This window comes from Mobula birostris, chromosome 1 (assembly GCF_030028105.1).
Source record: "Mobula birostris isolate sMobBir1 chromosome 1, sMobBir1.hap1, whole genome shotgun sequence".
NCBI lineage: Eukaryota > Metazoa > Chordata > Chondrichthyes > Myliobatiformes > Myliobatidae > Mobula > Mobula birostris.
In genome coordinates this window covers 250,505,558-250,531,678 of record NC_092370.1, presented here as the reverse complement: position 1 = coordinate 250,531,678, position 26,121 = coordinate 250,505,558, and the positions used below count along the sequence as shown (strand labels likewise).

The 26,121-nt window shown below is 44.2% G+C and overlaps 1 protein-coding gene across 1 annotated transcript in view; it reads left to right on the top strand.

Moving 5' to 3' along the window:
• Positions 1–26,121, top strand: part of ccdc197 (coiled-coil domain containing 197) — a 105,951-nt gene that overhangs the window by 19,472 nt on the left and 60,358 nt on the right. The window contains exons 2-4 of the mRNA XM_072274608.1: positions 7,533–7,575; positions 10,996–11,172; positions 14,290–14,447. Of these exons, the coding sequence (XP_072130709.1) occupies positions 7,533–7,575; positions 10,996–11,172; positions 14,290–14,447 (378 nt within the window). The remainder of the gene's footprint in view (positions 1–7,532; positions 7,576–10,995; positions 11,173–14,289; positions 14,448–26,121) is intronic.

The following is a 26,121-nucleotide window of genomic DNA, read 5'->3' as shown; positions in this document are numbered from 1 at the left end:
ATCTGAAACTGAATTTCAAGATTGTCCATTTTATTTCTTATGCTGCGTGCATTCAAATATAACACTTCTGGTCCAGTATTTGTTGCTTTCTGTTTTAACTGCACCACGCCTCTATTGCCCTGTAACTCATCCCACTGGCTGTGATTATGCCTCATCTCCTGCCTGTCCTTTCTATCATCTCTGTTGCACACTATCTTTGATTTATTTCTGTTTTCCCCTTCCTCAGCCCTATCACTCTGGTTCCCATTCCCCTGCCAAATTAGTTTAAACCCTCTCTAACAGCTCTATTAAACCTACCCGCTAGGATATTGGACCCCTTTGAGTTCAGGAGTAATCTATCCTTTTTGTACAGGTCGTACCTCCCCCAGAAGATGCCATAATTAACCAGGAACCCAAAGTCCTGCCCCCTACACCAGTCTCTCAGCCAAGCAGTAATATGCCTGATTATGTTATTCTTGCACTCATTAGCACGTGGCACAGGCAGCAATCCCGAGATTACTATCCTGGAGGTCCTTCTTTTCTCTCTTCAGGACCTCCTCCCTTTTTCTACCTATGTCATTGGTACCAGCATGCACCAAGACTTCTGGCTGTTCACCCCTCTCCCTTCAGAATACTTTGCATCCGATCCGAGACATCCTGTACCCTGGCACCTGGGAGGCAACACACCATGCGGGCATCTCTATCAGGCTGACAGAACCTCCTGTCTGTTCCCCTCACTATGGAATTCCCTGTGACTACCGCATTCCTCACCTTCTCTCCCTTCTGCACCATGGAACCAGGCTCAGTGCCAGAGACCCGATCACTGTGGTCATCCCCTGTCAGGTCACCCCCCTCAACACAGCATCCAAATCGAGGTAACGATTACTGAGGGGGATGGCCACATGGGTCCTCTCTACTATCTAAGCTCTTCCCATCCCTTCCCTGACCATCGTCCACTTATCTAACTCCTGCAGCCTCGGGGTGACTAACTCCTTGTAGCTCCTATCACTTTCCCTGATAAACTGTAGGTCATCAAGCCGCAGCTCCAGATCCCTAACACTGTCTCTCAGGAGCTGCATCTTGGTGCACCTGGCGCAGATGTGGCCATCTGGGAGACTGGAAGATTCCTGGGATTCCCACATTTGACACCCAGAGCAAAGTACTAACCCTACAGACATGCTCTTTATTCCTCTTTCTAAAAAAAAATGCAAAGAAAAAAAAAATGAAGTCCACCTACCCACTTACCTCGCTGAAGCCCAAATGAGCCAAAGTCTAACTAATCTGCCTCAGATCACTCCGTCGATGACCGCTGTGCTAGACAGTGTCTCCCTTTTATGCCTGAACTTTCCCTGCTATCTAATTCACGATTAGTGTTCCGGTTATAGCCAATGGACTATGGGCAAACGCTCTCAAAGCTCCCTTTTTAAATAACCTCCACTGATCTGCAAGATATCCCACTTGGTAAAGCTCTGTTGACGTGTGGAAAACAGAGGGCAAGACCAGAGGACACAGCCTCAGAATAGATGGGTGCCCTTTTACAATGGAGATGAGGAATTTCTTTAGCCAAAGAGTTGTGAAGCTGTGAAATTCTTTGCCACAGGCAGCTGTGGAAGCAAAGTCTTTATGTATATTTAAAGCAGAGGTTGATAGATTTTTGATTGGTCAGGACATGAAAGGACTCAGGGTGAAGGCAGGAGATTGGGGCTGAGAGAAAAATTGGATTGGCCATGATGAAATGGCACAGCAGATCAATGGGCCAAATAGCCTAATTCTGCTCCTATATCTTATGGTCTTGTGCTCTAAAACTGTTCACAATACTTAATATGTGGCCTGATTAATGCCTTATAAAATCTGATTACATCCTTGCTTTTATATTCCAGTCCTCTTGAAATGTATGATGACATTAAATTTGCCTTACTACTGGCTCAATCCATAAGAATCCTGCAGTGGGCCTCCCAAGTCTCTTTGCAACTCTGATTTCTGATTTTGCTTCCCATTTAGAAAATATTCTGTGCTGTTATTCCTGTGCATAACCAAACAGTTTTCTGCACTGTATTCCATCTGCCACTCCTTTGCCCATTCCTCCAATCTGCCCCAGTCCTTACAGACTCCATGCTTTCTCAACACTATCTTCCCCTCCACCAATCTTTGTATCATCCACAAGCTCAAATGAAGGTTCACGGTGGTTCCTGCCGATCGTGTGGCTGTTTTGTTATAGATTGGGTGTCAAAGTTTCTGGACAGTGTGACTGGGGTGCATTCATGTGTGGATTTAAGAATATTCTAGGACACTGCTGGCATGTGCCTTGTAGATGTTTAACAATGAGATGGTGTTAACTCGATAAGTGACTCTCCAAGAGGGCTTAACTTATATTTAAGATAATTTCTAATCCTTAAATCATTTTAAAATTCCCTATTGTGGGTGCCATGGTAGCGTAGTGGTTAGCACGACACTACTAAAGTTCAGGATGTTGGAAGTTTGGAGTTCAATTTCAGTGTCCAATGTAAGGAATCTCTGTACATCCTCCCTGTGGAATGCTTTCTCTGGTGCTCTGGTTTCCTCCCACAGTCCAAAAACACATCTGGTAGGTTAATTGGTCATTGTAAGTTGGCCCATAATTAGGTTAGGGTTAAATCCAAGTTGTCGGGACAGTGTGGTTCGAAGCATCTACTCCACACTGTGTCTCTAAATAAATAAATAAATAATTCACCTCTCTGCAGAATAATAGAATAGGCATGAGTAGCCTATCCATTGTGTTAAACCTTGCTGAATAATGTGATGCATAAAACCATAGGGATTGAAACATCAAGTCCTAGTAGCTCTACTACTATACTGTACTGCGCAGTTGGCCTTTAAGCTCCATCCACGTGTGCCCAAAAACATCTGTTCCCAGTTAACTCTCCTGAGTTCCTGTCTGATACTTTTGTAGTCAGTCCTGCTCTCATTTACTACTCTCCAGCAAGGTTTGTGCTTGTCCTTGTCTATAGCTATCTTGAGACTTAAGGAGTTATAGAACACAGAACAGTAAAATTTACAGCACGTTACAGGCCTTTTGGCCCACAATGTTGTGCAGAGCATGTAATCTACTCTAGAGACTGCCTAGAATTTCCTTGACGCATAGCCCTCTGTTTTTCTAGATTTGTAGTTCCCCAAATTCAAAGTTCAAAGTGAACTTATTAGCAAAGTACGTATATGTCACCATCTACAGCCTGAGATTCATTTCCCTGTGGGCATACTCAGCAAATCTATAGAATAGTAACTGTAACAGGATCGATGAAAGATCAACCAGAGTGCAGAAGACAACAAACTGTGCAAGTTCAATTATAAATAAATAGTAATAAATAACAAGAACATGAAATAACAAGATAAAGAGCCCTTAAGGTGAGATCACTGGTTGTGGGAACATCTCAGTGGATGCGCAAGTGAGTGTAGTTATCCCCTTTGTTCAGGAGCCTGATGGTCGAGGGATAGCAAGTGTTCTCGAATCTGGTGGCATGAGTCCTGAGGCTTTTGTACCCTCTTCCTGATGGCAGCAGCATTCCTGATGAAGGATGCTGCTTTCCTACGACAGCATTTCATGTAGATGTGCTCAATGTTTGGGAGGGCTTTACCTGTGATGTACTGGGCCGAATCCACTACCTTTTGTAGGATTTTCCATTTAAGACAGGCGCTGGTGTTTCCATACCAGACTGTGGTGCAGCCAGTCACTACACAGCTATAGAAGTTTGTTGAAATTTTTAGATGTCATATCGAATACCTGCAGATTCCTAAGGAAGTTGAGGTACTGCCGTGCATTCTTTACACTGAATATTCTCTCACTGAAAGTTCAGTCATCTGGCCAGGCTCATCTCCCAACACAAGTCTGTTCCTCTCATTGTATTATCTACATGCTAGTTTATAAAACCCTTCAGAATACACCTAACAAACCTTCCCCCATCTGAATCTCTTGTCTTGCACAAAGGAGGTTTCAGTGTTTGTTAGGGAAATGTGGTGTAGTCACGGGTGGCAGGGTGGAGATACATCTCTACCAATGGATGTGTAAGGCGTCTTTTATCTCCGCTAACCTGCAGGTTACTCTTGGGCAAGGTGTGGCACATGCTTAGCTCCCTCCCCACGCTCCTCACCCCCCAATCAGGGTCACATGAGGCCATGGGAGCAGATAGTGGATGATCGTATGAGCGGCTGGTGCATATCACAAGTCCTGGTTATGTGGCCATGGATGCCAGGCAGACAAATCTCTGAAGAGTATTGATAATGGCTGGGGTCACCCATCTTGTGAAGACACTGCCCAGAAGAAGGAAATAGCAAACCACTTCAGTAGAAAAAATTTGCAAAGCGCACTCATGGTCATGGAAAGACCCTGACTGCCTACGTCATACAACACAGCACATACCAATGAAGAGTGTGGTTAGTATTGTATACAGACAAATTGCTACCACCTATGCACATCAAGCTTCTACTGATATCAGTAAACAATAACCTACTTCACTGAAGCCATTTAAATATTGGCCAAGACATGAAGAAGAACTCCTCTGCGTCTTGGATAATGATTTAGGAATTCTGCAATTTGGCAGAAGGAATCTTTTTTGCAGCCCTAAAGAAATCTTACAGCCTGAGCTGCAATGGCATCAAGCTGCTCGGCTACCTTGGGGCGCCACGGTAGTGCAGTGGTTGGCACGATGTCGCGAGTGCTGGAGTTCAAAGTTCAATGCCAGCATCCTGTGTAAGGAGTCTGTATGTCCCCCCTGTGGAATGCGTGAATGTCGTCTGGGTGTTCCAGTTTCCTCCACAGTCATAGAGTCAGAAAGAAGAACAGCACAGAAACAGGTCCTTCGGCCCATCTAGTCCATTCCAAAGCCATTTAAACTGCCTACCCCCAATGACCTGCACCAGGACCATACCATATCTATGTACCTATCCAAACTTTTCTTAAACGTTGAAATCGAGCTCGCATGCACCATTTGTGCTGGCGGCACATTCTACATTCCCACGACCCTCTGACTGACTAAGTTTCCCCTCGTGTTCCCCTTAAGCTTCTTACCTCTCACCCTTAACCCATGACCTCTGAGGTCCCACGCAACCTCAGGGGGAAAAAGCCTACTTGCATTTACCCCGTATATACCCTCATAATTTTGTATACCTCTATCAAATCTCCTCTCAGTCTTGTATGTTCTAAGGAATACAGTTCTAACCTATTCAATCTTTCCTTAATAACTCATGCCCTCCAGACCCGGCACCATCCTTTGGATTTTAATTATAAATTAAACCCACCGGTTAGTAGACTAATTGGTGATGGTGAAATGTCCTGTCATTGGGCTAGGGTTAATTGGGGGTTGCTGGCAGTGCAACTCGAAGGGCCAGAAGGGTATGTTCCATGCTGTATCTCTAAATAGGGGAGGGAACGTTGACTCAGACTATGAGAGGCCTGCATTGGACATTTTCATGCCTTACAAGGCGCAGATTGGAAGTCTGTGTGGGGCGCCACTCCTCGCACAGACTAGAGCAATGTGTGATTAAGTGCCTTGCTCAAGGGCACAAACACACTGCCACAACTGAGGCTCGAACTAGCGACCTTGAGGTAACTAGACGAACACCTTAACCACTTGGCCAACACAATCTCTAAATAGAAAATAAATAAATTATTTGATAGATAATATCCTAACTGATGATTGACAGATTTACATACCAGCAAAACTGAATCTTTCAGGACCAGCTTTTCATAATCTGATAGAAACATCAAGTGCCAGTACAAAAGTTCAGGACAAATCTCAGTGGGTATTTCTTAATGTAGAACCAGAAGTGTTCTTCTCTTCTGGGTTATACTTGGTAGCATAGAAGTTGGCATGACACTATTACAGCTTAGGAGTTCAGAGGTCAATCCTGGCATTCTTCATAAGGAATTTGTAATCCTTCCTGTGGAGGGTGTGGGTTTTCTCCTGGTCTCCGTTTTCCTCCCACAATCCAAAGAGATAATGGGCAGGATAGTTGGTCATTGCAAATTGCCCTGTGATGAGGGCAGGGTTAAATCCGGGTTGTTGGAGGTTGCTAGGCAGCACGGCTGGAAGGGCACAAATGGCTTATTCTGTGCTATATCGCTAAACAAATAATTATTCAAATTAAAAGTGATTATTTATTCAGATTGAACTAATTAAGAATGATCATGGCTAATCACGTTTCATGTAGGTATGCTCGATGGCGGGGAGGGGTTCTCTCATAATGGACTGGGCCGTGTCCACGGCTTTTTGCAGGATTTTCTGTTCAAGGGCATTGGTGTTTCCATGCTAGGCTGTGATGCAGCCAGTCAGAATACTCTCCACTGCACGTCAATAGAAGTTTGTCAGAGTTTTAGATGACATGCTGAATCTCTGCGAACTCCTAAGGAAGTGGGGGTGTTGCCGTGCTGTCTTCATAATTACACTTGCATGCTGGGTCCAGGCAGGCCTCTGAAATGATAACTCCAAGGAACTTAAAGTTGTTGACCCTCTCCACCTCTGATCCTTCGATATGGACTGGCTCATGGACCTCTGGTTTCCTTCTCCTGGTTTATAATCAGCTCCTGGATCTTGCCGACATTGTGTGAGAGGTGGTCGTTATGATGCCACTCAGCTAGATTTTCAATCTCCCTCTATGTGCTGATTTGTCACCACCTTTGATTCAGTCTACGACAATGGTGTCATCAGCAAACTTGAATATGGTGGTGGAGCTGTGCTTAGCCTCACAGTGATAAGTGTAGAGCAGGGGGCTAAGCTCTCAGCTTTGTGGTGCATCCATACTGATAGAGATTGTGGAGATGTTGTTGCCAATCTGAACTGACTGGGGTCTGCAAGTGAGGAAATCCAGGATCCAATTGCACAAGGAGGTATTGAGGCCAAAGTCTTGAAGCTTATTGATTGGTTTTGTGGGGATGATAGTATTGAATACCGAGCTGTAATCGATAAAGAACATCCTGATGTATGCATTTTTGCTGTCCAAATGTTCCAGTGTTGAGTAAAGAGCCAATAAGATGGCATCTGCTATGGACCTATTGCTCTGGAAAGCAATTGGAGCCTACATCGCTTCTCAGGCAGGACGATGTGTTTCATCACCAACATGGTATAACCTGATGGTCCCAGCTGATATACAAATCAAATCCTTCTTAATCATCTCGATAGTGTAGCAGCTAGCACATCACTATTACGGCTTGAGGCATTCCGGAGATTGGAGTTCAATTCTGGTGCAGTCTGGAAGGAGTTTATACGTTCTCATCATGACTTTGTGGGTTTCCTTGGGGTGCTCTGGTTTCCACCCACAGTCCAAAGATGTACCAGTTAGTAGGTTAATTGGTCAATGTAAATTTGTCCTGTGATTAGGCCAGAATTCAATTGTTGGGTTGCTGGGCAGTGTGGCTTGTTGAGCTCGACGGGCCTATTCTGCACTGTATCTCTAAATTAATTAATTAATAAAAAGGAAACTGGTAAATTGTATGACAGGCAACTAACTCTAAGCTTTCCACAGGTAATGTGTTAATACCGTCACCTATTCTTTAATGTCTTTACTCAACTTCTTTCTTTCAGAGATGAAAATGAAAATGTTAATTATATTCCAATAATCAAAGAGGTAAGTTTTTTAAAAATTTCCCTTCATGTTATTCTTTTTTCTTTTTTAATCTTTTTATTAGTTTTCAAGTTCATAAACATAATAACAGTGATATAAAGAGATTGGAATTACATTATTGATAATAGACATATACAAGAGGAACTACAAGTAGTACAAGTGTAATGAACTTCCAAACTCTGGATATAATTAATCACGAAGAGAAAGAAATAAAAAGAAAACATATCACAAAGAAAAACCCCCCAAAAAAACAAAAAAAACCAAACAGAACAAAACAAGGCTGAACCAATATATTAGATCGAATACGTTCATTAATGTCGTCAACTCCACTCCTCTATTCATATATTCTAAGTTAATAAAAAGGATTCAGAAAAGGTCAAACTGCATCATATGAAAATGTTGAATAAGTGGCTTCCAAGTCTGTTCAAATTTAACCAAAGGATCAAAAATGACACTTCTGATTTTTTTCTAAATTTAAACATGATATAGTTTGAAAAAACCACTGAAATGTGGTAGGAGGATTGGTCTCTTTCCAATTCAATAAAATGGACCTTCTGGTCATTAATGTAGCAAATGCAATCATACGACAGGCTGAAGAGGATAAAGAGCTATGTTCGATCATTGGCAAACTAAAAATTGCCGTAATAGGATGGGGTTGTAAATCGAAACGCAAAACTGTTGAAATGATATCAAAGGTATCTTTCCAAAATTTTTCCAAGAGAGGGCAGGATCAGAACATATGAGTCAAAGAGGCCACCTCAGAGTGACATCTGTCACAAATAGGATTTATATGGGAGTAAAAACGGGCTAGTTTATCTTTAGACATGTTGGCCCTATGCACTACCTTAAATTATATCAGCGTATGTTTAGCACATATAGAGGAAGAGCTAACTAACTGAAAAATTTTCTCCCATTTCTCTATAGGAAGGTGAAGTTGAAGTTCCCTTTCCCATTCATTTTTAATTTTATCAGATATACCCGGCTGTATTTTCATAATTATATCATAAATAGTTGTTATTAATCCCTTCTGATAAGGATTTAAGCCTAAAATTTTTTCCATGGTATCAGTTGGGTATGAAATTGGAAATGTAGACAGCATCGTATTTAAAAAGTTTCTTATTTGTAAATATCTAAAAAAAATGGGATCTGGGCAAGTTATATTTATTAGACAACTGTTTAAAAGACATGAAACAGTTAATCAAAAATAAGTCACGGAAATATGTAATACCTTTCATTTTCCATATCAAATAGGCTTGATCCATAACAGAGGGTTGAAAAAAAATTAGATATAATAGGGCTTGATAATATAAATTTGTTCAAACCAAAAAATTTACGAAATTGGAACCATATTCGTAATGTGTGTTTAATTATTGGATTAACCATTTGTTTATTCAATTTAGAAAACACAAAGGGCAGTGAAGATCCTAAAATAGAAACTAATGAAAACCCTTGTACAGAGTAATTTTCGAGGTTTACCCATTGTGGACTTGGAATTATATCCCAATCTTGTGTCCAAAATATTAAATATCGAATACTAATTGCCCAATAATAGAATCTTAAATTCGGCAATGCTAAACCACCATCTTTCTTGGACTTCTGTAGATATTTTTTACTTAGCCTAGAATTTTTATTCTGCCATATATAAGAGGAAATTTTAGAATCAATAGTATCAAAAAAAGATTTAGGAATAAAAATTGGTACCGCTTGAAATAGATGTAAAAAATTTAAATAGAATAATCATTTTAATAGCATTGATTCAGTCAATCAGTGATAGAGACATGGGGACCATTTAGTAAGCAATCGTTTAACCTGACTAATTAACGGTAAAAAAATTGAGCTTGAATAAGTCCTTATGTCTCTTAGCAATTTTAACCCCCAAATAAGTAAAATAGTCAGTAATCAATCTAAAAAGTGAACATCTATAAATGGGAGCCTGCATATTTAATGGAAAAAATTCACTCTTGCTAAGATTCAATTTATAACTAGAAAAACTACTAAACTGAGCAAGCAAAGTTAATACTGCCGGAATGGATTTCTGAGGGTTAGAAATATAGAATAGTAAATCATCTGCATATAGTGATAATTTATGTATCTCATTCCCAGGGGTAATACCAAATATATTAGGAGAGTGACGAATAGCAATAGCTAACGTCCCAGGGCAATATTGAATAATAATGGACTAAGTACCACGGAATTTTCCTTCTCCGATGAGCTGCCAACCATGGCTGACGAGCCCCATCTGTCCAAAGTGACTGGTTTTAAGGCCTCCTCTCTTGTCAGTAGAAAGAGCTTTGCCAGGCTTAGTAGCTAAACCACACGTGAAGGCGGGAGGTGGACTTGGCTGTCAGAGGCTACTTGAGAAGCTTGTCACAGGGAATATTTAATAGGTAATGGGAGTTTATCCCCACTACGCCCCCCGGCCATGACAACCTTAAGGAAGTAGCACTTACCCTTACCATTAATCTATGGGACAGGTATGCGGTTAACACCAATGATACTGTGAATTTCACCATTAATATTCACCATGGGTTTAGTCTCTGGGATTCACACAGCTCCAGTGATGACATATAGACATAATATAAGCAAAATATTCCAGATCCAAGAAATCTGAAATAAAAACTGATAAATGGAGGTAAAACAGGGAGCTTGAATAAGGATTCAGGGAGCCACAAAACAAAGAAACCAAATAGAACAATACTTAGCATTAGAACAATAAAATAATACTTAGCAGGCCAGGCAGCATCTGTGAAGAGAAGCAGGAATAATACTTCAGGTCAATGAACTTAAATAGCAACTGGGAATATGCAGACATAAAACATGACACAGATGGGGAGAGAGAGGGATGGAGAGAATTGAGAAAGGTCCAATATGGCGTGAGAGGCACAAAAGATTGAAATTAAAAGGAAATACTCAGTACGCAGGCAGTAAATATGAGAAACAGCTCATATACATCGATTGTATGTCCATAAAGTGACACTAGGCACAGGAGGGTCTGTACATAAGGTGACTATGATAGGAAATGATAAAGTAGTGTTGGTTGGTGAAGGTGCTGATTCGACTTACTGCTTGGGGAAAATAACTATTTTTGAGTGTGGTGGCCTGTTGTGGATGCTATGCAGCCTCCTCCCTGATGGGAGTGGGACAAGCAGTCCATGAGCAGGGTGGGTGGAATCCTTCATGATGGTACGGCCTTTTACTGCACTTTTCAGTAGATTTCTCCTTGATGGTGGGTAGGTTGGTGTTGGTGATGCATCGGCAGTTTTGATTACATGTTTATAGAGTGTTCCTGCCTGCCACAGTGCAGATTCCGTCCCGTGTTGTCATGATGCTCTCTACTGTGGAAGGACATGAGTATAGATGGCATAGTTCAGCTCTGCTCAGCCGTGGCAGTGTCCTAACTGCTCAATGTTGCAACCGTTTCAGCCTGCTGGAGAGATCCTCGTGAATGACCGCAGAACACATCAGAGCACTTTAGTGCTGAAGAAAGAGGTGGAAGTTGATGAAGTTAATGCTGAACTCGCAGCTAAACGGGACGAGTTCCACCAACGTATGGAAGCCGTTAGCCAGCGGAGGGCAGAATTTGAAAGAAAAGAGCAGGCGGTAAGGAAAAAAAATGGAATGATGATTTATGCTAATTTATACATCTAAAGAAAGCCTTCCCCACCATTGAGCACGTCTACATGAAGCATTGTCTCAGGAAAGCATCATCCATCATTAGGAACCCACACTATCCGTTCTTCTAAATTCCAGTGAGTACAGGTCCAAAGCTGCCAAATGCTCCTCATATGTTAACCATTTCATTCCTGGAATCATTCTCGTGAACTTCTCTCAACTCTCTCCAATGACAACACATCCTTTATGAGATGTGGGTCCCAAAACTCTTGACAATACACCAAGTGCGGCCTGACTAGTGTCTTATAAAAACAGCATTATCTCCTTGCTTTTATATTCTGTTCCCCTTGAAATAAATGCTAACATTGCATTTGCCTTCTTTACCACAGACTCAACCTGTGAATTAATTTTCTGGGAATCTTGCACGAGGACTCCTAGGCCCCTTTGCACCTCTGATGTTTGAATCTTCTCCCCATTTAGATTATAGTTCGCATTATTGTTCCTTTTAGCAAAAATGCATTATCATTAATTTCCCAATACTGTATTCCATCTGCCACCTTTTTGCCCATTCTTCCAATTTGTCAAAGTCCTGCTGCAATTGCATTGCTTCCTCAGCACTATCTACTGCTCCACCTATGTTCATATCATCTACAAACTTTGCTACAAGCCGTCAATTCCACACCACTAGTCACTGGCAGCCAACCAGAAAAGGCCCCCTTTATTCCCACTCACTGCCTCCTGCCTGTCAGCCATTCCACTATCCTTGCCAGTATTTTTCTTGTAACACCATAGGACTTCATCTTGTTAAGTAGCCTTATGTGTGGCACCTTATCAAATACCTTCTGAAAATTCAAGTAAATGACATCCACTGCCTCTCCTTTGTCCACCCTGCTTGTTACTTCCTTGAAGAACTCGAACAGATTTGTCAGGCAAAATTTTCCTTTACAAGAACCATGTTGACTTTGACTTATTTTACCATTAATCTCCAAGTACAGTGAAACCTCATCCTTAATAATAGACTACAACACTTTCCCAACCACTGAGGTTAGGCTAATTTCTTTTGCTTTCTTCCCTTCTTAAAGATTGGAGTGACATTTGCAATCTTCCAGTCCTCCAGGACCATGCCAGAATCCAGTGATTTTTGAAAGATCATGACCAATGCATCTGTTATCTCTTCAGCGACCTCTCTCAGGACTCTGCGATGTAGTCCAATTGGTGCAGGAGACTTATCCACCTTAAGGCCTTTCAGTTTGCCTGGCACTTTTTACTTGGTAATAACATTGGCACTCACTCCTGCTACCTGACACACACGGACCTCTGGCACACTGCTTTCACAGTGTCTTCCACAGTGAGGACTGATGCAAAGTACCCATTAAGTTCATCTGCCATCTCTTTGTCCCCCATTACTACCCCACCAGCATTATTTTCCAGTGGTCCAATTTCAACTCTCAACTCCCTTTTATTCTTTATACAACTGAAAGAACTTCAGGTATCCTGCCTTGTATTATTTGCCAGTCTGCCCTCATATTTCATCTTTTTAGTTGCCTTTTGTTGGATTTTAAAAGCTTCCCAATTATTTAACTTCCCACTCACTTTTGCTACCTTGTATGCCCTCTCCTTAGCTTTTATGCAGTCCTTAACTTCCTTTGTCAACCACAGTTGCCTACCCCTGCCATTTGAGAACTTCGTCCTCTATGGAACTTACCTATCCTGCGACTTGTGAACTATTCCTAGAGACTTCAGCCATCTCTGCTCCACCTTCATCCCCACCAGTGTCCTCCTCCAATCCACCTGGGCAAGCCTCTGTAATTTCCTTTCTTCCATTGTGATACTGATACATGTGGTTTATGCTTCTCCCTCTCAAGCTGCAGTAAGAATTCAATCATAGTATGATCACTGCCTCCTCAGGGTTCCTTTACATTAAGCTCTCTAATAAGATCTGGGTTATTACACAACACCCAATTTAAGATGGTTTTCCTTAAGTACGCTCAAGTACACGCTGTTCTTAAAAAGTCATTTTGTAGGCATTGAACAAATTCCCTCTTTTGCAATCTGACATTAATCTTATTTTCCCAATCCCCTTGCATATTGAAGTCCCCCATTACAATTGTGTTATTACCCTAATTACAAGCTTTCTCCAGCTCCCTTTGCAATCTCAGCCACACACCTTCGCTTCTATTTGGAGGCCTATATATGTTTCCCATAATGGTTTTTTAATCCTCTCTGAATTCACCCACAAAGATTCAACATTCTCTGACCCTATGTCACCTCTTACTCAAGATGTAATTCCATCTCTTACCAACAGGGTCACACCACCTATGCCTTCCTGCCTGTCCTTTCAATACAAAGTATATCCTTTGATGTTAAGCTCTCAGCTATGGCCGCCTTTCAGCCACAGCTCAGGGATGCCCACAATGTCATACCGACCAATCTCTAATTGTGCCAACTTTGTCCACTTTATTCCAAATGCTACGCACATTTATGGATTTATTCATTATGCCCGTAACAAAATGAATCTTGGGGTTGTTTATGGCGACAGATACATACTTTTGTAATCAATTTTCTTTGAACTTTAAACCTCAAATTTGTCAAGTATGCGGAATCCTCTTCACCCCAGTAAGATTGGTTTGAACCTGAAGCACTGTAACTTAACAATGGGAGTTTCCAAACTTTTTTTGCCATGGACCAATACCATTAAGTAAGGGGTCTGTTGACTTCAGGCTAGGAACCCCTGTCTTAGGTTGATGGTATTTTAATTATTTGATACAAGTTTTCTAGTTTCATTGTCAGAGTGAACAGTATATAAGCATGGCTATGTTTAATCTTGCTCAACACACGCAAGTTGCTGGAGGAACTCAGCGGATCAGGCAGCACCTATGGAGAGGAATAAACATTTGAGCTGCGTCCTTCCATCAGACTCGTGCCAAAATGTTAACTGTTCATTCATTTGCATGAATGCTGCCTGACCTGGATTTCATGTACCTGCAGAATCTTGTGTTTTAACTTTGCAGTGAACCTGCATCTCTTGTGTATTTTTGTTCTGCTTCCCATTTTAACAAAACAAATAATGCCAATGGTTTTGTACTCTTTATATTTTGTCCACAGAATAAGGAAAGAGCCCTGAGGTTTGATAAGTTTATCAAGGATAATGAGATTAAAAGATGCCGTGCCATTAAAAAGCACCAGCTGGAAGTGAAGGAGAATGAGATGAACCAAAGGGAGCTCCAAGACCTGACCCAGCAGTTAGAAGAGATTAAATCCAGGTAGAGCAGAGCTGCCTTGCTCTTTAGAACATATTATAAACACGTACAACAGCCTATATACAGAGTGTGTGTGTGTGTAAGTATTTATAGTTTTTATTATGTATTGGCAATGATCTGCTGAGGCAAAACAACAAATTTGACAATGTATGCCAGTGATATCAAATCTGATTGTGAACTGTCCCTTGGTTTAGCACAGGGCTGCATTTCTGGAAAAAGATAATTGAACAGTATTTTGGAAATTGAAAAACCCAAGCATTTCTTACATTGCTGCATGCACAGTGGACACAGTTAGTTATAATGAAAAATAGTTCCATAAATTAAAGACAAATACCCCACCAAAGAGTCAATGGCATTACAACATACTGAAATCTCATAAATACAGGATCTAAGGAAGGGTCTCAGTACAAAATGGTGACTGTTTATTCCTCTCCATAGATGCTGTCTGACCTGCTGAGTTCCTCCAGCATCTTGTATGTGTTGCTCTGGATTTCCAATATCTACAGACTTTCTCTTTTGTTTGTGCTTTGAAAATTTTTGGATACAATTGATGAGTCCCATCCCTGGGAGAGTCTTTCCAGTGGTCCCCAGGTGTAGCCCATCTTCAAAGATCCTTCCTCTCCCAGGGATGAGGCCATCGGAGCTTCTCTTGGCATCTCATCTGAGTTCCTTCCACTAAGACAATCCCCATTAATATTGGAAAAGTTAGTATCACCAACTTGTTTTTATGCTCTACTGCAATTAGCCTTTTTATCTGTTCTTCTAGTACTTATCTGCTATAAATCCAGGACCTGAAGAAGGGTCTCGGTCCAAAATGTCAACTGCTTATTCTTTTCTATTGATGCTGCCTCACTTGCTGAGTTCCTCTAGCATTTTGTATGTGTTACTCTGCGAAATCTCTTGTGCTTGTATATCTTTATTATTTTGTTGATGAACACTTTTTCTGCTTCTTAAACCCATCATCCCTACTGGGACGGAGGTTTCTGACTGCAGCTTGACAGAGACCTCTGTCCTGGGCCAGTCTTTCCAGTAGTCCCCAGGTGTAGCCCATCTTCAAAGATCCTTCCTGTCCCAGGGATGAGGCCATTGGAGCTTCTCTTGGCATTTCTGTAGCTCTGGGTTATTACAGGATGGGGTCGCTAGCCCATGCCCATCCCTCCTCCTCTTGCAGCCAGAGCTGGGACCATCCATGGCCAAGTTTGTAGTAATGGGTTGGGTTTCCACAATGATTTTACTCTGTGTCCTGGTTACAGTTTTGGACGACAAGCAGGCATTCTTATGGAGACATTCTCAGTAGAGTCTCACAAACCAAAAGAACATCACGTTTTATACCCTTAAGATCAATGGTTCAAGAGGTGATTCAATACAGTTTCAATAGTTACAATGACATCATTTACCTCAATAATTTGCATTGACAACATTTCCTTTGAGTTTCATGTCTACAGTGGGAGACACCCCTGAATGTTCAAATACCTTGTCTGCGACAAACTAATTGAGAACTTCCCTGACCTTGCATAATGTTCACTATATTACAATAGGTGAAGTTCCTGAAAACCAGAGACAATGCAGAGTAATTCAAACACCACATTGTATTATCATTTGGTTGATGCATTTACAATCTGTCTGTGGGCCAGTCCGTTACTGCAATTTACAGCTTGCCATTTTCAAAAAGAACTGAAGACTAGCTGTGGCTTGAATTAATTCTCAGAACTCCAGAATACTCCCTAACAAGAAGCTGAACCACAACAATAGAAGTAGTTTGTTTTCTCTAGCTGGCCAGTGATGAAATCATTGGCATCATCTTTCACTGCACTATTTGGCAAAGGTCCACGACTGATTGCTAAGCATTTTACAACTAAAAATAAACATGGGCAACAGAAGAATATTCAGTGCTGAGAAATCCTATTTCAGTGACATAATGAATGTCACTGAAGTAAGGTCAATGTATTTTGATATGTTGATATCAAAACACATTGTACAATCTGTGACTTCAGTGGTTACCACTGGAGGTTGGAGTAATTGTTTTGCTTGAATGTGGAATTCCTGGCTGTTAATACAGTTGTTTTCATCCTCAAAACATTGATGTCTTAAAGCATTTTGCTTCAATAAATTAGTCCCTTAATGCATCCAATTTTGTTTTGAATGCAGTAGGACCACAAGAGACCACAATGCTCTCTTTTTGCACTCGTTCGTTCATTATGTGCCATGTCGTAGGATGGGCTGATCACGGTTTTTGATCATGAATGCGCCTGGCAAATTTTTCTACAGAAGTGATTTGTCATGCCGCCTTCTAGGCAGTATCTTTACAAGACAAGTGACCCAAACCATTATCAACACTCTTCAGAGATTGTCTGCCTGGCGTCAGTGGTCGCATAACCAGGACTTGTGATATGCACCAGCTGCTCATACAACCATCCACCACCTGCTCCCATGGCTTCACTTGACCCTGATCGGAGGGGGGATGTAGGGGGTGTGCTACAACTTGCCCAAGGGTGATCTACAGGCTTGTGGAGGAAAGGAGCACCTTATACTTCCTTTGGTAGAGACATATGTAGTTTTGCTCTACATATACCTAAAATGTTGCATGTGTGTCTTCCGGCTCCTGCTGGTAGCAATGAGAAGAAGGCACGTCCTGGGTGATGGGAGTTCTTCATGGGGCATCACATTTTGAAAATGCCCTTGGTGGCAGCAATGAGCACACTGCTTCACAGCTACCATATAATTCTGGACACTTTAATGACCAGTTTTCTGAATTGCATGCCATAATTCAATTCTTTATTTTTAACATTGGCCCCCATTTTGGATCTTTTACAAGCCTTTCTCATTATGCTAACACATGACATTCTCCACACTATTTCCAAGGCAAGAGAGACTTCCTCTTGGCTCATAAGCACCACATTCATGATTAGACTGATCAAACTAGCAAGCTGCTTCCTCAGCTTTATTTTACCATCTATAATAAAGGATATCTCAGCCCCTAAATGATATTGGTTGCGTATAAAGTGAGAGTTGTGCAGGGGTTTGGTTTGCATGTTATACGCAACCTGTCAGTCACCTTACGTACAGATGCTCCTGTGCCTAGTGTCACTTTATGGACATATAATCAACCAATGTATAGACACTATCTTATGCATAGTGGCAAGCATTTGGTCCATGATGACAGACGAGAAGATCTTGTTGATCTGAACTGCTGGTTTTATTGCGACAAGCACAATAACAGACAGGGCACTATCGCTCGGTGACAGTCGACTCAGTCGCATTCAGACGGGGGAGGTGATGATCACACATCCTGGTGACAGTCAGGGTGACCCACAAACACACATGTGAATAACTGTATCACCCAAGCTAAAACGTAACAACAGGTGAACTGGAACATCCCACCATAATCCCATGAATGCCTTTTAAAACAAGAACAATAAATACTGCTGTCAACCAGGAATGCTAGGTCGAGCTGTCAACTATGAACCCACCCACACCTCCCCCACCCCGGGTGCCATACTGCCCCCACCTGAGGGGTCAGCCACCGAACCCGGCAACACCAGAGTTCACAACAGAGTCCAAGATTCCTGGTGGTGGTCGATGCTGCTGCTAGGGTCACTGGGGGGGGAGGGGGAAGGTGGGGATGGTGCCTGGAGCCCCGCCCCAGGGGAGGCTCTGTTTGGTGAGGGAAGAGGCAGGGCACTAGGCGTGTCACTTCCTTCCCTCAGCTGACACAGTGCCAGGCGACCCTGGTGCAGTGCAGTACAGCTGCCTTCCACTGCCGGGGCAACTGCACCCGAATACCACATCAAAGATGTGGTTGAGCACCCCTCCCGGCCCTTTGAGTGGCTTACAACTAGGGGGATAATCCTTTCTTCTGGGACCCATACTTGCCCTCCCCCAAGTAAAATCCTGTCCCCATCTGCAGACATCATAAGACCATTTTGACGGCCGGCCACCGGCTGGGCTTTGGTTCTGCCGAGCCGCATCATGAACAGCCCGCAGGCGCCCCTGAGGTGCTGCAGGTTTACCGACCTGGCCTCCCCAGGAACCTCCGGCTCGGGATGGGGTCAAACACCAGATCCACCGGCGTGCCAGCTCTGCCCGAACACGAGCACAGCTGTGTACACCTGGTGCTCTCCTGAACAGCTGCCCAGTATGCCCACAAAACTAGTCACGCTGGTACTGGCTGACGAAGATGTCATGCTGCGTAGCCAGGGTGTGGTTGAAACACTCCACCGGCCTCACCTTGCAGGTGAAGGGGGTGGTCCGTGTTGTGATCATTCCCAGCTGCCTGCAGACCTGACCAAACACCTCTGCCTCAAAGTTGCACCCCTGGTCACTGTGGGGTCCGTCGGGGGCACTGAGACAGCAGAAGGACTCCAGCACGTTTCTCTCAACATGGTGGTGCTCCGGTCTGGGACCACGTACACCTCTGGCCACTTTGTGACGTGATCCAAGCCCACGAGAACATAGTGGTTCCGGGTGTCAGTACAGGGGAGGGGGCCCAGGATGTCCATCTCTATGTGCTCCACTGGGACCCCCATAGACTGGCCACCCAGCCCCTGCTGGGACAAGCAAGCATTGTAGCATGCATGGACATCTGCACATGCTGCCTGAACCCAGGTCAATAGAAGTACTCGCACAGCTTGCCCAATGTCTTTGCCTCCCCGAATCGGCCAGCCCCCACCAACCCCTGCACTGACGCCAGCACCATGGCGTAGAGCCCCTTGAGAGCCACCAGCCGCAGGAGACATCTGTCACTGTCGGAAATCTGCCACCACTGGAACAGGAACCCGTTACGCTCCTCCAGTGTTCCCACTGAGAGTGTAGGGCTCCGGACCCTGGATCCAGGGGGGAGACCTCCCTGCACCCTGGCCCCTGTCCCACGCTCAGCCATCCCCTCACCCGGACCAGCATGGGATCATGGGATCACTGTGCAGCCGCTGGTCCCCTGCTCTCCCGGACCAGCATGGGATTACGGGATCACTGCTGAGTGCGCAGCCACTGGTCAGTGGTGGAAACGCCAACCTCCCCGCTGGTATCACCACTGCCGCCCACCCCCGGTTCCGCGTGCTGCACTGCAGCAGGACACTGTGAGACCGGTGGTGGGTGTTGCTGACCTGCTGGGTCTATTTCCTGGAGCTGCCCTGCCAGAGAGCCAAAGTAGAGTGTTGCCCCCGACACATCCACATGGGCCCCCTCAGCAGGACAGCAGGTCCAGTCCAGGCCAACGATGCCGAACCGCCAGAAGTTGGCTGTCCACACCCTGTGCTCAACTTTGTCGTCCCCCACTGCGATGCGCAGCCTCCTCTTCCCTCTCATCACTGCACCGTCACCGGTGACCAGCTGGACCACCGTCGTCGTCCACCCAGGCAGGGATGGTGGTCCGTATTCAGGAGGACACCTGGTGGACTACGGTGATTGTTGACCCTGTGTCCACCAACACCCGGCGTCTGATGCTCTCCACCACGCAGTCCACGTGCAAGCCTTGCTCTTCGCCCTAACGGCCCACCCGAAGAGGCAGCAACAAAAGGATTCTGCTGGAGGTCTCAGCGTTGCTCCCCACTTGCTGTTTCCCCGTGGCTGCGCTGTGGCGTGGTGCTGGTGCGGGGCAGTTCCGGGCCACGTGGACTGCCTCATCACACCGGTAGCAGTGATCGCTCCATGGCGTATAGTGGTGCTGGTTGGACCTGTCTCACGGACTCCTCCTCATCAGTTTCCTCCTCTGCCTCAGTGACACAAGCCCGGGCTTGCCGTGAGCGGGTGATGCTGGAACACTTTGGGGGGCTAAAATTGCTTCTGCCCTCTCCGCCTCTGCCAGTGCCTCGGCCAGTGATGCTCGTGATGTTGGGAGAACATGCTGCCAAACGCGCTCTGGCGTCAGCGCCTTTACAAAGGTGTGGAAGGCGAGCTCTTCCTGGGCCGCGGGAGGGATCTGGAATAGCCATGCTGAGCAGAGTGGTGGAGATCTGCTGTGAACACCCCAGGCTTTCTCCCACATGGTGCTGTCTGCTGCCCAGTTCTTCCCTCATTGCTTCTGCCAATGGTCCCTCCTCAAAACGCCGCTCCAGCCCCACTACGAGGACCCTGTGGTTACGCTGCTCATCCAGCATGAGGTCGAGGAGGACCCGCAGGTCACCACCCTCCGGCGCCAGGGCAAAGGGCGCTGCTGTCTCAGTGGGGCTCCACCCATTGTGCCATGTGGCAAGTTTGACTTGCACCAGGTGAGGCTCCAGGCAGCCAGCACTATTGTATCTGGGGAGCTTCAGGGTGGACCGTGTTGTATGAATTACTGAGGCCAACTGGTCTTCCTCGTGCTCTGACAGCATCAATGGTGCCTGCCATGTCACGTATCCTCCCATGGCTGTGTCACAGGGACCACGAGGGAGGGAGGTGATGCACTCGGGTTGGGCTCCTGGGTACGCCTGCCCCATCGGGGTTCCCTGGCAAGGCACGATGCTCGATTCTCAGGTTCTCCATCTTCGGGAACCTGGCCTGAGGATGCCGGGGAGGCATACTGCTCGTTTCCTTGACCTATTCCCTGGGTTGTAAGGTGCTCCGTCCAACATCGTAGCTCTTCAATCTCACCGTCAATTTCAAATCCCACTCCTGACACCAATGTGGCAAGCATTTGGTCCATAAAGACAGAAAAGAGAAGCTCGTTTATCAAAACAGCCGGTTTTACTGCTAAAAGCACGAAATCAGACAGCGCCTTTGCTCAGTGAGAACCCACTCAGACAGGGGAGGTGGTTATTATCACTCCGGTTACAGTCAGTCTAACCCACCAGCACACAACCCACCCCCCGGACTCCAGAGTGTCATTATTTATTTTTATTGTGATTTTTATTATTGTCGTCTTTATCTTATTGTGATTGTGTGGCATTGAATTTGAAGTCACAATTATTTCATACACTTGTATACTGGAAATGCCATGAAGCAATCTTGAATGTTGAATCTTGAAAACCACCATAGTGCTGGAAAGTATACATTGGCTTCTTAATAAATGGAATAAAATTCAGAACCCTCTTGTTTCAACAGTGATGTACTTTGTTTTCATGTAGGACAACGGGAAACTGTAGTGGTTGGAATAATGTGGTGGCCAGACTGGCATGTGATGAATGTGAGGGTCAGTACTATTTATAGCAATGAAAGGAATGGAAGCCAGGATCGAGTGCTGGTGTTAAGTTTAAGATGACCTCTGGCCACCCTTACTTTATAAAATAACATAGTGTTTCTCCTCTTTATGAGCCATTTATTCATAAGACCGTAAGACCGTGTGACATTGGAGCAGAATTGGACCATTCAGACCATCGAGTCTGCTCCCCATTCTATCACAGCTGATTTATTATCATAAGTTGTAGGATAGATTTATTTATTTAGAGATACAGTTTGGAACAAGCCCCTCAGGCCCAACGAGCTGTGCTGCCCAGCAACCCACCTATTTAACCCTCGCCTAATCACAGGATAATTTACAATGACCAATTAATCTACTATCCAGTACACCTTTGATGTGTGGGAGGAAACTGCAGCTCCTGGAGAAAACCCCCACATTCTGCAGGGAGGACATGCGGACTCCATACAGAGGATGTGAGGATTCAACTCCGAACTCCGCTGCCCTGAGCTGTAATTGTATAAGGGCTAAGAGAGTTGTAAAAGAGCGCCTGAAGGCTTTGTGTGTCAGTGCAAGGAGCATTCGTAATAAGGTGGATGAGTTGAAAGTGCAGATCGTTATTAATGATTATGATATAGTTGGGATCACAGGGACATGGCTCCAGGGTGACCAAGGATGGGAGCTCAACGTTCAGGGATATTTAATATTCAGGAGGGATAGATATGAAGAAAGGGGAGGTGGGGTGGCATTGCTGGTTAAAGAAGAGATTAACGCAATAGAAAGGAAGGACATAAGCCGGGAAGATGTGGAATCGATATGGGTAGAGCTGTGTAACACTAAGGGGCAGAAGACGTTGGTGGGAGTTGTGTACAGGCCACCTAACAGTAGTAGTGAGGTCGGAGATGGTATTAAACAGGAAATTAGAAATGTGTGCAATAAAGGAACACCAGTTATAATGGGTGACTTCAATCTACATGTAGATTGGGTGAACCAAATTGGTAAAGGTGCTGAGGAAGAGGATTTCTTGGAATGTATGCGGGATGGTTTTTTGAACCAACATGTTGAGGAACCGACTAGAGAGCAGGCTATTCTGGACTGGGTTTTGAGCAATGAGGAAGGATTAATTAGCAATCTTGTCATGAGAGGCCCCTTGGGTAAGAGTGACCATAATATGGTGGAATTCTTCATTACGATGGAGAGTGACATAGTTAATTCAGAAACAAAGGTTCTGAACTTAAAGAGGGGTAACTTTGAAGGTATGAGATGTGAATTAGCTAAGATAGACTGGCAAATGACACTTAAAGGATTGACGGTGGATATGCAATGGCAAGCATTTAAAGATTGCATGGATGAACTACAACAATTGTTCATCCCAGTTTGGCAAAAGAATAAATCAAGGAAGGTAGTGCACCCGTGGCTGACAAGAGAAATTAGGGATAGTATCAATTCCAAAGAAGAAGCATACAAATTAGCCAGAGGAAGTGGCTCACCTGAGGACTGGGAGAAATTCAGAGTTCAGCAGAGGAGGACAAAGGGCTTAATTAGGAAGGGGAAAAAAAGATTATGAGAGAAAACTGGCAGGGAACATAAAAACTGACTGTAAAAGCTTTTATAGATATGTAAAAAGGAAAAGACTGGTAAAGACAAATGTAAGTCCCCTACAGACAGAAACAGGTGAATTGATTATGGGGAGCAAGGACATGGCAGACCAATTGAATAATTACTTTGGTTCTGTCTTCACTAAGGAGGACATAAATAATCTTCCAAAAATAGTAGGGGACAGAGTGTCTAGTGAGATGGAGGAACTGAGCGAAATACATGTTAGTAGGGAAGTGGTGTTAGGTAAATTGAAGGGATTGAAGGCAGATAAATCCCCAGGGCCAGATGGTCTGCATCCTAGAGTGCTTAAGGAAGTAGCCCAAGAAATAGTGGATGCATTAGTGATAATTTTTCAAAACTGGTTAGATTCTGGACTAGTTCCTGAGGATTGGAGGGTGGCTAATGTAACCCCACTTTTTAAAAAAGGAGGGAGACAGAAACCGGGGAATTATAGACCGGTTAGCCTAACGTCGGTGGTGGGGAAACTGCTGGAGTCAGTTATCAAAGATGTGATAACAGCACATTTGGAAAGTGGTGAAATCATCGGACAAAGTCAGCATGGATTTGTGAAAGGAAAATCATGTCTGACGAATCTCATAGAATTTTTTGAGGATGTAACTAGTAGAGTGGATAGGGGAGAACCAGTGGATGTGGTATATTTGGATTTTCAGAAGGCTTTTGACAAGGTCCCACACAGGAGATTAGTGTGCAAACTTAAAGCACACGGTATTGGGGGTAAGGTATTGATGTGGATGGAGAATTGGTTAGCAGACAGGAAGCATAGAGTGGGAATAAACGGGACCTTTTCAGAATGGCAGGCAGTGACCAGTGGGGTACCGCAAGGCTCAGTGCTGGGACCCCAGTTGTTTACAATATATATTAATGACTTGGATGAGGGAATTAAATGCAGCATCTCCAAGTTTGCGGATGACACAAAGCTGGGTGGCAGTGTTAGCTGTGAGGAGGATGCTAAGAGGATGCAGAGTGACCTGGATAGGTTGGGTGAGTGGGCAAATTCATGGCAGATGCAATTTGATGTGAATAAATGTGAAGACATCCTTGCCATAGAGGGAGTACAAAGAAGGTTCACCAGATTGATTCCTGGGATGGCAGGACTTTCATATGAAGAAAGACTGGATGAACTGGGCTTGTACTCGTTGGAATTTAGAAAATTGAGAGGGGATCTGATTGAAACGTATAAGATCCTAAAGGGATTGGACAGGCTAGATGCAGGAAGATTGTTCCTGATGTTGGGGAAGTCCAGAACGAGGGGTCACAGTTTGAGGATAGAGGGGAAGCCTTTTAGGACCGAGATTAGGAAAAACTTCTTCACACAGAGAGTGGTGAATCTGTGGAATTCTCTGCCACAGGAAACAGTTGAGGCCAGTTCATTGGCTATATTTAAGAAGGAGTTAGATATGGCCCTTGTGGCTACAGGGGTCAGGGGGTATGGAGGGAAGGCTGGGGCGGGGTTCTGAGTTGGATGATCAGCCATGATCATAACAAATGGCGGTGCAGGCTCGAAGGGCTGAATGACCTACTCCTGCACCTATTTTCTATGTTTCTATGTTTCTAAGTTATCCACTTTGGTGGCAAAAATAGGAAAACAGATTATCTGAATGGTGGCCGATTAGGGAAAGGGGAGGTGCAACGAGACCTGGGTGTCATTATACACCAGTCATTGAAAGTGGGCATGCAGGTACAGCAGGCGGTGAAAAAGGCGAATGGTATGCTGGCATTTATAGCGAGAGGATTCGAGTACAGGAGCAGGGAGGTACTACTGTAGTTGTACAAGGCCTTGGTGAGACCACACCTGGAGTATTGTGTGTAGTTTTGGTCCCCTAATCTGAGGAAAGACATCCTTGCCATAGAGGGAGTGCAAAGAAGGTTCAGCAGATTGATTCCTGGGATGGCAGGACTTTCATATGAAGAAAGACTGGATGAACTGGGATTGTACTCATTGGAATTTAGAAGATTGAGGGGGGATCTGATTGAAACGTATAAAATCCTAAAGGGATTGGACAGGCTAGATGCAGGAAGATTGTTCCCGATGTTGGGGAAGTCCAGAACAAGGGGTCACAGTTTGAGGATAAAGGGGATGCCTTTTAGGACCGAGATTAGGAAAAACTTCTTCACACAGAGAGTGGTGAATCTGTGGAATTCTCTGCCACAGGAAACAGTTGAGGCCAGTTCATTGGCTGTATGTAAAGGGGAGTTAGATATGGCCCTTGTGGCTACGGGGATCAGGGGGTATGGAGGGAAGGCTGGGGCGGGGTTCTGAGTTGGATGATCAGCCATGATCATAATAAATGGCGGTGCAGGCTCGAAGGGCCGAATGGCCTACTCTTGCACCTATTTTCTATGTTTCTATCTCGCTAACTGCTACACTACCTGGTAATCAGGCCATTTTCCTGTTGTTATAACTGCCTAAATCCTTTTCCAGAAGCATTTACCCATTATGAAGTGAAACAATTACATTAAATGCAAAGCAATATCAGGAGTAGTGGAAGAATTGAAATTGGAATTGGTTTATTGACGTGTGCTGAGATACAGTGAAAAGCTTGTCTGGCAGACTGTTCATACAGATCAGATCATTACACGGTGCACTGAGGCAGTGCAAGGTAAAACAGTAACAGAATGCAGAATGAAGTGTAACGGCTACAGAGAAAGGGCAGTTCATGCAGACAATAAGGTGCAAAGTTGTCACGAGGCAGATTGTAAGGTCAGGAGTCTATCTCATTATACCAGGGCTGAGAGTTGGGTTGGTCGATTAGTCACTCTTGGAGGCCAAAAGTTTGTCAGACCTGTAAGTAAATTTAAAAGAACAGAGAACAGAGAAGAGTACAGCACATGAACAAGCCCTTCAGCCCACAGTGTTGTGCCGAACCAATTAAATTAGTAATCAGATGACTAACCAAACTAATCTCTTCTGCCTACACAAAGTCCACACCCTTCCATTTCCCTCACATTCCTGTGCCTATCTAA